This window comes from Neophocaena asiaeorientalis, unplaced genomic scaffold (assembly GCF_003031525.2).
Source record: "Neophocaena asiaeorientalis asiaeorientalis breed wild unplaced genomic scaffold, Neophocaena_asiaeorientalis_V1.1 scaffold246, whole genome shotgun sequence".
In the NCBI taxonomy this organism is placed as follows: Eukaryota; Metazoa; Chordata; class Mammalia; order Artiodactyla; family Phocoenidae; genus Neophocaena; species Neophocaena asiaeorientalis.
Genome location: NW_020174551.1, coordinates 4035636 through 4049660, shown reverse-complemented (window position 1 = coordinate 4049660; position 14025 = coordinate 4035636). Strand labels below are relative to the sequence as shown.

At 44.5% G+C, this 14025-nt stretch overlaps 1 protein-coding gene across 2 annotated transcripts in view; it reads right to left on the bottom strand.

Moving 5' to 3' along the window:
* CDK15 (cyclin dependent kinase 15) overlaps nucleotides 1-14025 on the bottom strand; it is an 88209-nt gene that overhangs the window by 16572 nt on the left and 57612 nt on the right. For both annotated transcript variants that reach the window (XM_024757400.1, XM_024757401.1), the window contains exon 11: nucleotides 4763-4811. In XM_024757400.1, the coding sequence (XP_024613168.1) occupies nucleotides 4763-4811 (49 nt within the window). The remainder of the gene's footprint in view (nucleotides 1-4762; nucleotides 4812-14025) is intronic.

The window sequence follows — 14025 nt, the reverse complement described above, 5'->3', positions numbered from 1 at the left end:
CACGAGGTTGTGTCAAGGCTTTTAGTGGCGTTGGGACTTATTTCAATCTCACGGCCTCCAAACTGTGACCGCCGTCACCTACTTCTGCTCCTCAGCGGGCAGAGGCGGAGTACACGCATGAAGGCTTTTCCTCGGGTGAGACCATTTCACATTGGTCTTCCCCGTATAAACCAAATACGTGCCCTCCTGACTACGAGCCTTTACTAGTAGCACAGTAAAGGCTTATAGTAGGACCACCTGATCTGGACACGCATCCTAAGAATCTCCACCTTGCTATGATCTCTTATTTGGGAGCTGAGAAAAGAGCCCTAGGGATACAGATGTTGCTTCTTTGGGCACAAATGTTAATTTACCTCCATGTTTGTATAATTCTGCTTCTTTCTGCCATCTATAGTCTTGTTCACTATCCATTGCCTTTATTGGCACATTTCTACAATTTTCCACCTCCTCTAACTCCTACCCGAACAATTCTTCACTGGTTACAACCCCTGCTTTGGAAATGAAAGTTGACAATTGAAAAGCGAACATCGCAAAATTAATTTGCCTACTAGCACACTTCCATATAGGCTAAATGTTAATAGATATTATTTGTTAGGCTTGTGATATTAGCTATGGAACATGCCAGGAGTACCTTGCAAAGTTAAGAGAACCTACCACGCAATTAATGGGAGTCTGTTAATAAAGACAAAGAATCCTCTGGTGAACCTCTCCTACTAGTAACATTTCCAGAAGTGAGAAGCGTTCCATTGCCAGAATAATACGTTTGTTGTAGAACACTTAGAAAATGCAGAGAAAGAAAACTGAAGCTATCTCATCACTCTGAGATGACCCTTTTCACTCAAAGATAATCACCATTGTTTTAGTGTTTATTTATTCTTTAGTCCTTTATTTTTATACAGATGTATTTTTTGTTTTACAAAAAAATGGGATCATACTCTACATGCTGTTCAACCTACTTTTTGCACTTGACTGTCTTGATCATCTTCCCAGGACTTTGAATAGCCTTCTGGGACATAGTTTTAATGACTGCAGAGCATTTCGCTATGTAGCGATACCATAGTCCACATAGCCAAACGCTTATTGAAGTTGTTTCCTTTCTTGTTGGGGTGTAAGGGGCTACTATTAAAATCATGCTGTGACAAATATCCTCAAATATAAATCATTGCATACTTGTGCAATAATTTCCTTAGTATAAATTCTGGAAATTGAAATTCCCAGGTTGAAGGATACTATACGACATGTTAAATTTTTTTTTTTTTTTTTTTTTTTTTGCGGTACACAGGCCTCTCACTGTTGTGGCTTCTCCCGTTGCGGAGCACAGGCTCCGGACGCGCAGGCTCCAGCGGCCATGGCTCACGGGCGCAGCCGCTCCGCGGCATGTGGGGTCTTCCCAGACCGGGGCATGAACCCGTGTCCTCTGCATCGACAGGCGGACTCTCAACCACTGCGCCACCAGGGAAGCCCTCTAAATTTTTTGATTATCAGCTAGTTATCCCAATTTCCATTTCCACCAGCATTCCAGGAGAGCTCCTGTCTGTGTGTGCATAGAAGACAAATTCATTCCAGCCAACCTGAATTGCCACGGGCCCCACTGCTCATGATAGTGGTAAAAGGATTATAACTGTAAATCAATCCTGAAAGATGTGCTGGGTGTGAGGACATCCACATTTAATTTTAGAAGTCCAGAACAGAAACATGGACAATAAAAAGTTACTCAACATATCTGGAATCTGGTGGCTTTCAGGGGCCTAAGGCAACAGCCTTGATTTCCCGCACAGCCTGGCTCTGAGTATAAAACTCTCCCACTGCCATTGCTGCCAGCAGGTTGATGGGGGAAGGGCTTTATCTGTTTGCAGCACAAGGCTGGTCACGGTGAGTTCAGCTGGGTTCTTTGTTGTTTTCCCCTAGATCCATAGAAAGAGAAAAAGGGCAGGGATAGAGCGGTCACTTTCTTTTTTCCAATTTTTCAATTTGTTTTTATTTTGAAGTGATTTTAAGTTTACAGAAGAGTTTCAGGAGTAATAGTTGTATGTTTCACTAGCTTCCCCTAATGTTAACATTTCAGATAGTCATAGTAAAATTATCAAAACTAAGTAATTAATAGGCAATATTATTAACTAAACTGCAGACTTTATTCAAATATCAAATATTGGTTTTTTTCGATGGTGACCTTTTTGTTGTTGTTGTTTCAGGAGAGTGGGTACTTTTTTAGTGCTGTCAGTTTAGGATGTGGTAAAGCAGATATCCCCAATAAGAAATATCTCCAACAGGGCTTCCCTGGTGGCACAGTGGTTGAGAGTCCGCCTGCCGATGCAGGGGATGCGGGTTCGTGCCCCGGTCCGGGAAGATCCCACATGCTGTGGAGCGGCTGGGCCCGTGAGCCATGGCCGCTGAGCCTGTGCATCCGGAGCCTGTGCTCCGCAACGGGAGAGGCCACAACAGTGAGAGGCCCGCGTACCGCAAAAAAAAAAAAAGAAATATCTCCAACACTAGAAGGAAACATCAGAGCATCAGAGAAGCTGTCCTATAATTTCCTAATCAGTCTAACGAGTGAGTGTGCACTTACTAGGCCCATGTTAATCGCGATCCCATCAAACCCCAGACAAGGCCTCGAGGTGCATTTCCAGTCCGCTCACAGTTCCTCTGCTCCTTGGCAGAAATATTGTAAAAAAGCCAGTGACAACAAGGCTGCTCTTTACTCATCACACTTGCAACTTGACTCAACTGACAAAGCCACAGAGACCTGGGTACCAGATGAAGCCCAGCCCTACCGCTTGCTTAGCTTGATGGCTTTGGCCAAGTTACTGAACTTCCTTGAGGTTCAGTTTCCTTCTCTTTGAAATGGGAATGAGATTTGTGAGGCATAAGTGAAATAACATGTGCAGCCCCCTACTAGGCACACAGCAAGCATCCCACCTAACCTTAGTCCCCTTTCAATGACAAAGCCCTTCTCAGAGCCAAGAGTTTTCTCACGTGATAACTTAGGCCAGTGCTGTCTAATAGAACTTTCCGTGCTGATGGAAAAATCCTATTTCTGCCCCGTCCCATATGGTAGCCACTACTCACATGTGGCTACTGAGCCCTTCAAGTGTAGCTACTGCAACTGAGTAGCTAAATGTTTTTTAACTGAAGTATAGTTGATTTACAATATTGTGTTTGCTTCAGGTGTACAGCGTAGTGATTCAGTTTTGGGGGTTTTGTTTTGCAGATTATATTCCATTCTAGGTTATTACAAGATATTGGATATAATTCCCTGTGCTATACAGTAAATCCTTGGAGTAACTGAATTTCAAATTTAATTTTAAATAATGTAAATTGAAATAGTCACATGTGGTTAGTGGCTACGGTATGAGACGGCACATCTCTAGACATTACTCCTTGCTTTGAGAATCTGAGCAAAGAGAAGCCAGGAGTCTGAGCTAAGGCAGAGGTATTGCTGGGAACGAGGCGGTGGGCCGAGGTGTTGCCTATGGTCAGAAAAGCCAGCGGGATGTTCAGCCAGTCCACGTCCTGCTCAGCCTAGAAAGAAGGGCTGGCTGGGCGGCTACAGGCGCTCTCTCCTGCCGTGAGACAGTGACAACAGCAGCAGTGCAGGGTAGTAAGGTGGCCTGCAGGTTTGGAGTTACCGTTTATTTTGGAAGCCAGTGGTGAAATGGAAGAAAGCCACAGGGCAGCATGAAAATCCAAATCCCTCGAGTTAGGGGTGAGGGAGCCTGACTACGCGGGCAAGAGGAAGTTTGCACGTCTTGCATGAAATGATAAACAGCAGCTCCCTGGAACCTGTCTCCAAAACAACGGCGAGGTTCAGGTGATACAGTGCGCGGACGCCCTGGGGAGAATCGTCCCTCCCAAAAAAAGATCCTTTGCTAGTTCATAGTTCTGTCTTCTGACCTATTTCACTCTTTGTGCTCTGATATCCACTCTCCGTGGAGGCTTTTTAAAGCACATGAACAGTAAGTATGGGGAAAAAAATCAAACAAACTTTGGTTGGGTTAAACCCTACCACATTTTCAGGGAAGAACAACGTTCAAACGTTCACTGAGGGTCTCTTTCTCTTCTCCCCACCTGCAGGAGGGTGTTTTTCTTTGACATTTGAGCCCCTTTCCCCTGTCTCTGATGTTTTTCTCACTGCCTTGTTTGTCTCCTCACTGAAGCAAAAAGAACAGAGCCTCGGCTAATTACTCTCAGATCAAATAATACTGGTTATTGTAATTGGTCATTGTCCGAAAACACTGAGTTCTTCTTAGCTCTGAGGTTGCCTGGCACGGCTTAGTTAGCTAACTATTCCGGGAATGTCTCTATTATCTGTTTTACTTTGCAAAAGAAACCGGGGACTTGTTGAAAGCTGGTAATAAAAGTCTGCCCTGGTCCGAGCCGAGGCTGCGTAGAGAGGGCCTGGGAAAGCGTGGCCTCCATGAATCACGTTGCCCCCCAACAGCTGCTCAGTGACATCATTTGGTTTCTGTGTCGGAGAATAATAAACCCACTAGGTCTTCTTACAGGCCAACGCTCCCTCGTTCTCAGGGCCTCGGGCAGGGTTGAGGGGCGCAAAACAATTTTAATGACCAAACTCACGGGAAGTAAAATGGTTCACAGAGAAAAACTAACAGACTCACAGGTGGCTGCCTGTCCAAGAGGCGTCTTCCTGGGGCTGAGGGCCCCCAGATCAAGGTGCTCAGGGGCCGGGTGTTCATCAGGTTGAGGCCCAGGGAAATGTCCCTTCAACCCTGCTGAAAGATAAGCTTTCCAAAGCGGTACTCACCGGTTGCAGACATTCTGAAGGCTCTGAGGCTTAGGCAGTGGGAACCATTCTGGAAAGCATACACAGACATGTTAAAAGACAAAAACAACCCTAAAATCCTGTTGCCAAAAATATTATTAAAATTCTAAATGCTCTTCTTGGCTTGGGGTAACAGGGAATTCAGTTATCAGGTAGGCAAACTAAATGAGTTTAAGTTTAAATGGAAGGTCACTATTCTGGGTTGAGTTGTGTCCTTCTCCCGAATTCATATGTCAAAGTCCTAGGCCCAAGTACCTCAGAATTTGACCTTATTTGGACACAGGGTCGTTGCAGATATTATTAGTAAAGATGAGGTCATTAGGGTGGACCTTAATTTAATATGACCAGGGTCTGAATAAAAAAGGAAATTTTGGACATAGAGACGGACATGTGTAGGGGAAGACAAAGAAGAGACAGAAGGAGAAGACAGCATGTACAAGCCAAGGAGAGAGGCCTGAACAAATCCTTCCCTCAGAGCCCTCAGAAAGAACCAATCCTGCCAACACCTCAAGTTCAGATCTAGCCTCCAGAAGCGAGAGAGACGATACATTTCCGTGGCTTAAGCCACCCAGTTTGTAGTACTTTGTTACGGCATCCCTAGCAAACTAAAATAATCCAGTCACAATATTTAATGTCTGCTGTGTGCAGAACATGTGCCGAGTGCTGGGAGAATACAAAAGTAATCACAAGAAGCTTCCCCACTCCTACAGAGCTTACAATTCATTTGAGAGAACAAAACGTGCTTGCCCCACCCCCCCTCCAAGAAAACTCCTGTGACAAATGAGGGGGCAAAGTCTTAAAAACTCAGAAGTGGTTAAAAAGTTAATGGGACTAATTTTATATGTCACTTACAGTAAAGGTGGAAGTGAATCCTGGCTTGAATAATCCAAAATGGATGATAATAAGATTTGTAATTTTCTTTGGAGCACTCTTTACAACATTACATGTGGATACATGTGTTTCTATTTTTTTTTTGATACTGACACTATTTAACCCAAAATAAAACCACTATAAAAGGAGACAATTTCTTATTCATTCAAGAAATACCAATTAAATGCTTACTCTATGTAAGGGTGCTAAAAGGGGCTACAAGGATGTAAGCTTATGCTGCTTATCAAATCCTTCTATTTCCGACTCCAAATTGAGAAAAGAGTATTTCAACTCTCATGTAAAAGGATGTTTTTGCTTTATATTTTCCTTGGGCCTGAAATGTAATTCTCTTGGTTTTAAAAGCTCTCTTCTTCCAGCTCCTATAGGAATGGAATACAGCAAGACTGTTTATCTAACAAAGAATTTAATCATAGTTGGGCAAAAGATGGTTTTGACAATACTGACCTTTTCATGTCTGTATGTATATAGAAAAAGCCCTGGAAGACCACTCACCTGATCGTGATAATGGTCACTAGGGCTTACCCTTCTCACTTCTATGCTAATTTTCTTAAATTTATTTATTTTTAAATAAAAAGCACATATTACTTGTCTAACTTCAAAAAATATGTTCAATTAAAGATGGACATTATGCTGTTAAGAGTTGTAGAATGAAAGCTGTGATCAAAGAACATGATTTAAGCTGAGTTTTCAAGGTCAGATGCAATCAAATGTGAACTACTCTGCTGGCAGTATTTTTTTAAAATAAATTTATTTATTTTTGGCTGTGTTGGGTCTTCGTTGCTGCGCGCGGGCTTTCTCTAGTTGCGGCGAGCGGGGGCTACTATTCGTTGCTGAGCCAGGGCTTCTCATTGTGGTGGCTTCTCTTGTTGGGGAGCATGGGCTCTAGGTGCGGGCTTCAGTAGTTGTGGCTCGTGGGCTTTAGAGAGCAGGTTCAGTAGTTGTGGCTCAGGGGCTTATTTGCTCCGCAGCATGTGGGATCTTCCCGGACTCGGGCTTGAACCCACGTCCCCTGCATTGGCAGGCGGATTCTTAACCACTGCGCCACCAGGAAAGCCCTCTGCTGGTGTTTAATAGTCCCAGGTGGGCACTAAGGGAAGCACTTGCCTATACCGGTTATTTACTCTCTCTTCAGGTGATTGTGTCTAAATTTAAATAACCAGTAAAGATAAGAATACCTGGCATTTGTTCAGAATGTTTATTTCCAAACCACTTTTTGCTGCCTACTGACAGTTTTCCCTGGCTCAACAAAATTAAAGTATATCCTCATTCAGTCATACCCCAATTTCCAATTGATATAGTGAGATCCATCTCAATGCTCTCCCATGTTTTGTTTTTATGTGCTGGGGGTTTTGGCCTTTAGTATTTTAATACAATTGCTGGCTTTAGTGTTGTTCTTGTGGAACATGGGTTTGGAATTAGCTGAATTAGGGTTTGAACACTGAACCTAGGGTTTGAAACTACTGCTTCAAGTTCACTGTGACCTTAATTAAGCAAGATACTTTCGCCATGGCCAGCCTGTTTCCATAACTCAAGTTGGAGGTCATAGTCGCCTCACAAGGACTAAGTGATTTGTTGAATTTATGGATGCAGTGAGATAACGAATGTAACGTGCTGGCCTCAGAGCATTAAGTAAATCCTATTTCCTTCTCCTTCTTTCTCTTCCTTTGAAAAGTGATGGGCAATGCAAACTATGTGTAGTTGGGACCTGGACTTGGTTTTTTTTTTTTTTGCGGTACGCAGGCCTCTCACCGTTGTGGCCTCTCCCGTTGCGGAGCACAGGCTCTGGACACGCAGGCTCAGCGGCCATGGCTCACGGGCCCAGCCGCTCTGCGGCATGTGGGATCTTCCTGGACCGGGGCACAAACCCATGTCCCCTGCATCGGCAGGCGGACTCTCAACCACTGCGCCACCAGGGAAGCCCGGAGCGAGATAATTATAGCTCCTACTGCACAGGGTTGTGGTGAGAATTAGAGCGGTGAGTGAAGTATAAGTATTTCCTCATCCTTTGCCTTTTTACCTTCTGCCTCTTTCTCTTGTTTTATGTACCATGTATTTCTCCTTTCAGGTTTCAATAAGGTTTCTGCTCATTGTTCTCCTTGGACACCCATAATTTGCTGTTTCACTCTACTGAAATTCTAATGTGTTGCAAGCTTGAGTTCTTACAAGCCTAGCTTAATTTCTTTTGAGTTTTCAGTGTGGGCCAGAGGTGTGTGCCTTAGCTCTGTGGTGTAGTAACATGAACACAAGCCCAGGCTTAAATCTCCTTTCTGCCACTTATGAGCTCTGGGCTTTGGGGGAAATTACTTCACCTCTCTGGTTAAGTAACTCAGAAGTTTCTCAATCTGTAAAGTGGGAACACTTTTCCAGTTGCCTGGGAGAATTAGATAAGATTAAGCACTTGGCCTGTAGTAGGGGCTCAATCAATGTTAGTCTTATTCCTTTTTCTTTTTCTTCTTCTTGTTTCTACCTCTCATTTTGGAGAAGCAATCTGGTCTCACACAAGTGGTCCTCAAGCCAAGCAGCATACTAGCATCACCTGGGAGAGTTTTTGAACCAAAAGGAGGCGCTGGCTTCACCCCACAGAGTCTAATTCAACGAGCCTGGGGAGGGCCCAGCATTGGTCGGTTGTTGTGTTGTTGTTACGTTTAATGGTCTCCAGATGTTTCTAGAGTGGCACTAAATGAGGCAAAGGACACTGGTCTATCAAGGAGGGCAGGGTCGACCAGCAACTCCCAGCAACTCCTACACACTTCTCTGGGGCTCATTTCCTCAAGTAGGCTTGTGAAAATTCAGTTAATCAATGTACATAAAAATCGCAGAACACCGTGTCTGATGCATACTTCACATGTTTTTCAAGGATGTGAAAGAGGAAGCATGATGAAGGAAAAAAATCATTCCTCGTAAATTCTACCAGTAGAGGTTGACTTGTAAGAGTTGGCCCCAGGGCTTCCCTGGTGGTGCGTGGTTGAGAGTCCGCCTGCCGATGCAGGGGACATGGGTTCGTGCCCCGGTCCAGGAAGATCCCACATGCCGCAGAGCGGCTGGGCCCGTGAGCCATGGCCGCTGAGCCTGCGTGTACGGAGCCCATGCTCCACAACGGGAGAGGCCACAACAGTGAGAGGCCCTCGTACCGCATTAAAAAAAAAAAAGTTGGCCCCAGGAGGCAACGTGACAATATTGAACTTGAGGTTCCGTGTCTTGCATAGACTGTGCCTGACTCTCTTCCCACACCTATTTTTTTTTTTTTTTGTGGTACACGGGCCTCTCACTGTTGTGGCCTCTCCCGTTGTGGGGCATGGGCTCCGTACACGCAGGCTCAGCGGCCATGGCTCACGGGCCCAGCCGCTCCGCGGCATGTGGGATCTTCCCGGACCGGGGCACGAACCCGTGTCCCCTGCATCGGCAAGCAGACTCTCAACCACTGCGCCACCAGGGAAGCCCCCCACACCTATTTTGTAGCTATGTTAGCCCAGATAGAGGATTGAGGTGTCCAGCGTCAGCCAGGTTGCTGGTTATGAAGCAGAGCCAAAGCCCAGCGCCCGTTTGTGGCCAGCCCTCTGCTCTTATGCAGATAACCTGATGCTGGGTGACCTTGCCTCCTTCCCATTGATTTTTCCCAGTAGTTAAACCACAAGCGGATCAATGAGAGAATGATCCACAAACAGGCATTTTACCCAGCGCCATTTCAAGAGAAGTCTGTTTCTCTGGCTTCAGTAGCCTCTCAAATCGTAGGTCTGTAGGTAGCTTATTTCCCCTCTCCTTCCAAAGATGATGGTTAATCATTAGACCAGATTCCTCTCCATCTCCTCCTTCTGCAGTTCTCTTTAAAGGAGTTCTCGTTTGAGTTCAGTTGGAATTTGAGGCAGGAAGAGCAAAGTAAACATTGCTTTTGTAAAAGCCAAGTTTAAAAGCTGAACATTTTAATTTCCCAACTGAACAGAGTAAAAGTAAAATAAGGGCCAAACTGTTGCTACCATAGTAAAATAATGCATTTTTCCATAAACCTTTAAGAAAGCTCATTTCACAACTGATTCAAGTCAATAGAGATTTGTTGGTTGGTTGATAAAATATCACCAGGACCATTTTGAGCCTTAGCTCAAAGTGAAACATTTTCCAGTTACTATAGTCTTTACCACAATCCCCCTAAGGTTATCTTATAGTGCGGTCTACTGAACTACACCTCTGGAATTTCCCCGGAACACAATGCATTCTTGAGATACCATATATTTAGATAGTTGATAATGCTGTTAGCCTTACTGCGCTATCTCAAGCAGGAACTTTAAAGCGGCTTTGCAAAAATCTGTAGCTCTTCTACCTCACCCTCAGCCTCACCCCAGATATACACACTCAAGCCCTCACAGCTGCTCGCCTCCCTCTTCCTCAGGTAGCTAGCTTAGTCTTTTGCTCAAGGAGTCTGAACTTGGCATTCCTGTTTGAGTGTCATCGGGACACCAAAAGCCAGTGCTCTCACGGAGGGCGCTCCTTGGCATTTGAGCCTGGCACTTCAACTCTCATTGGGGGCTTATCACTTTTCTAACCCTGCATCAAAACTTCTTGTGGATTCTAAGAAAATATCTATCCTCGGAAGACTGTTCCTAAGGTAGTGGTCTCTGGAGAGGAAGGGGAAGCCAGGCCTGGTTCCTGGTGCGTGGATGGAGAAGGTGGAGGTGATGGGCTCAGTCAGGAGTCTCCCCTCTCCCGGGGGCAGTGTTTAATGCCTGTCCACACCCACAGACGATGTTTGAGCTATAGCTTGATCATGCCATGCGGTGTCTATGGTATTTAATGACGCATCATTTGACAACATTTATCACTCCCCTGTAGCCTCTACAAATGTTTAAGGGCCACACGTGCAGGTGTTGTGCTCAGCACTGGAAATGCACAGACATGGTACTTGGTGCTCCCCCCAAGTTTACAGCCGTATGATTTCCATGGAATTATGATGCCAACAATGATGGTAATTATCATCATCTTTTGGTCTTTTCCAGCCTCTCTGACTCTTCCTTCTCAGCTTCCAAAGAACCCTTTCCCTCTACTGGATCCTTCAGCATTGGTCCCCCTGGTGCCATCATAGTCTCCTTTCTCCACACGGTCTCCCTCGCACGATTGAACTCACACCTGGAGCTTTAAATACCACTTTAAGCAGATGACTTCCAATTTTGTATTTCTAGATTAGACCCCTATAATCACAGGCTTGTATTTCTTTTCTTTTTTTTGCCACACTCCATAGCTTGTGGGATCTTAGTTCCCTGACCAGGGATTGAACCCGAGCCCTCGGCACTGAGCGAGCAGAGTCCTAACCATTGGACTGCCAGGCAATTCCCCACAGGCTTGTATTTCTAATTGCTTTTCAGATATCTCCATTTGGTGGTCTCACAGATATCTTCATCTTGAAATGTTCAAACCTTATACTCATTACATTCCCCACAAATCTGTTCCTTCCCCCTTTTACTTCCTGTAAATGGTATTATTATTCTCTCACCCACTGGATTTAGATTTCTCCTTCACAAGTCAAATCCAATCAGTTACAACCTCCCCTTGACTCTACCTCCTTCATGCTTTTTAGATTTGCCCCAACATTCTTCATCCATTGCTACTGCTCTAGCTGACACTTCCTATTTATCTTCTAGAATCCAGAGCATTGCCACACTGACTACCACCAATTTAATTCTACATATAGTCTTCCAAGCAATTTTTTCTAAAATTGAAATCCTGCCATATCACTTCCCTGCTAACAATCATCCGATGCCTTCTCTTTGCTTCTTAGTCGAGTCCAAATCCTTAGGTTGATTACAAATCACTTTCCAGTCAGTTCCCCATCTGTCCTTCCAGGTTAATCTCCGACAATGGTCGGCCGCAAAGCCGACATTCTAGCTTCCCTGAGCAATTCACCTGCGTGTACATTACCAGGTACACCCGCTTTCCTACTCCTCTGTGTCAAGTTCCTTTGTCTGGAATGTCCTTCCCCCTCTTGCTCACCTGGAGAAAGCCCACTTCATCATGCCTGAAACCCAGCTCATGTCTCTTTCTCCCAAACAGTCCCTAAATTCCCCAGACAAGCCAAGGCCTTTTTCCAAGTGTTCCTAGAGGTCCCTAGGGGATCCTGCTATAATAATACTTTCCACATTGTAGTATTTATTTGTTTCTCCCACTAGACTGTATGCCTTGAAGGCAGGTATCAATGTATTATCGATTTTTGCATCTTAGTCTTAGCACCTAGCATTCAATAAATATTTGTTGAATGAATGAAAAATTGATGCTTAGGTGAAAAATAAAAATTGAAATTTACTAAACCTTATTCTTAAGAGGTAAAAGTGACTCGAGAGAGCCCACTTGTGATTCCCACTCTGTATCTTACAGAGATCGATGATGCCAGACACAGGCCACGAAGGTGTGGAAGAAGTCTCTGATCTGACCCAGATCCATGATGTTTGCGACCTTAAGGCCTTTTTCCTGAACTGGGAAGAAACGTAGCAGGGTTTACTTGAAAAAAATTTCTTTTAACCTGCTTTCCTTCATTTGTAACTTTTCCTAATCTTAACTACTTTAAGATTATCCAGTCCCCCACAATAAAAACTAATAATTGCCACCAAATAAAGATGAGAAAACTAAAAATAAATGTAGAAACTATTAATGAAGATCAAAGTGGGCCATGTATCTAAATGAATTTCACTGCTTGATTGGGGGGATGGGTTAATAAAGATGTTAACAGTAACTCCCACGAGCTTTTGCCGTGCTCCAGAAGTGGGACAGCAATGCGCCTGATGGTGGTTCATAGATTCGGTGAACATCGTGGCTTCATTACCTGAAGCAGGCGGGGTTGCCTGCTGGAGTCCCAGGGCGGGAGCTCCACTCACATTACATTTCAGAAACATGTCACCAAGCTCACAGATTCTAAAAGCAAGTCTGGGTTAAAGGACAGAATCATTTGGCAATGAATTTGGAAAAGTGTTATTGGCTGATGCCAGCCTAGGGCATTGTTTTATTGCCAAATTATATTTGCCCTTGGAAGGTACTGTGGAATTACCTATAAGCACCAACTTGGAGTTCAACAGGCTGGATATTCTGGGTCACCCCCTTCCTGGCCAGGTGACCCTGGGCAAGACACATACCTCCCCAGGCCTTAGCTCTCTCGTCTATAAGTAGGAATGATAACATTGCCCCTGTTGGATAGAGCTGTTGTGAATCCAAGTAGTATGATGTATGAAAAGTGCCTAATTCATAGTTAGTGCTCAATAAGCGACCGTTATTTTACCCAGCAACAAGGTGTATAATAACTTACATGTACTTTCTTGGCAAAGCAGGCAGAACAAGGATTATTAGTCCAGAAGGTGCTAGAACCAGGAACTAGAACCCAGGTCGCCGTTGATTTCATCTAACAAATATCTATTTACTATTACGTGCCAGTTATGGGGGCAGGTGTAAAATACTAGAAACACTGGAAGTGGTCAGGTTTGCTTTGTAGAAAACCTCAGCACTCTTTCCACTGTACCATGCTTTGGGTGAAACCAACAATGACAACATGAATACCATCTGTGATTTAGTGGCCCTTACTGGACACCATTATATAGATAATAAGTGTTCTCCTGGGGAAGAGCCCTGTGGCCACAGCGTGGGCAGGCATCTCACAGCAGTTTAGGATGGGCAGCAGAAAGGAGCCTTCACCAGAAGGGACAGATTTAACAGGCGCTCAGACTGACTCAGGTAGGTGTTTGAAAACTGCAGGTCAGCTCTTAGGGTATGTGAATTCAGGCAGTGTTTAGGCCCAAGCAAGGAAAAACCAAAGTCAGTTCTGGCCTAGGAGGTATGCCTGACATCTATAAGGAAGCCAAGAACTCTAAGGGAGCTAAACAGAAAGAAACAGACATTGCATCAGCTCTCACACAACTACCATTGAGTCTGAACCCTGGTGAGTCACTGAGCAGCTGAATGAACTTCCACCCTGTGTAAAAAAAAAAAAGGATGCGAACTAACTTTTATTGGGCATTGCCTAAAAGTTAGGCACTGTGGATGTTAACTATTGTTTTATAATATATACATATATCAAATCATTATGATGTCTGCAAAACGAGACAGAGGGACATAACATGGTTAACAGAAAGAGAACAGGTTTGCTGTAGACTGACCCATCTCCAACCTAGGAAATGCCTCTGTGTGGAACTGGGAGAAAGCCTCTGTTTCCTCAGGTGTAAAACTGTGCTACTCCAACCAGCATGGACCCTAGCAGACAGTATAAGAATTAGCTATTACGTATGTCCTGTGCCTGGCACACAGGGGACACTTTTTAAATGATAGGATTGCTCCCATTTTGCAGATTAGGGAACTGGGAAAGAAAGAACTTCCTCAAGTACCCC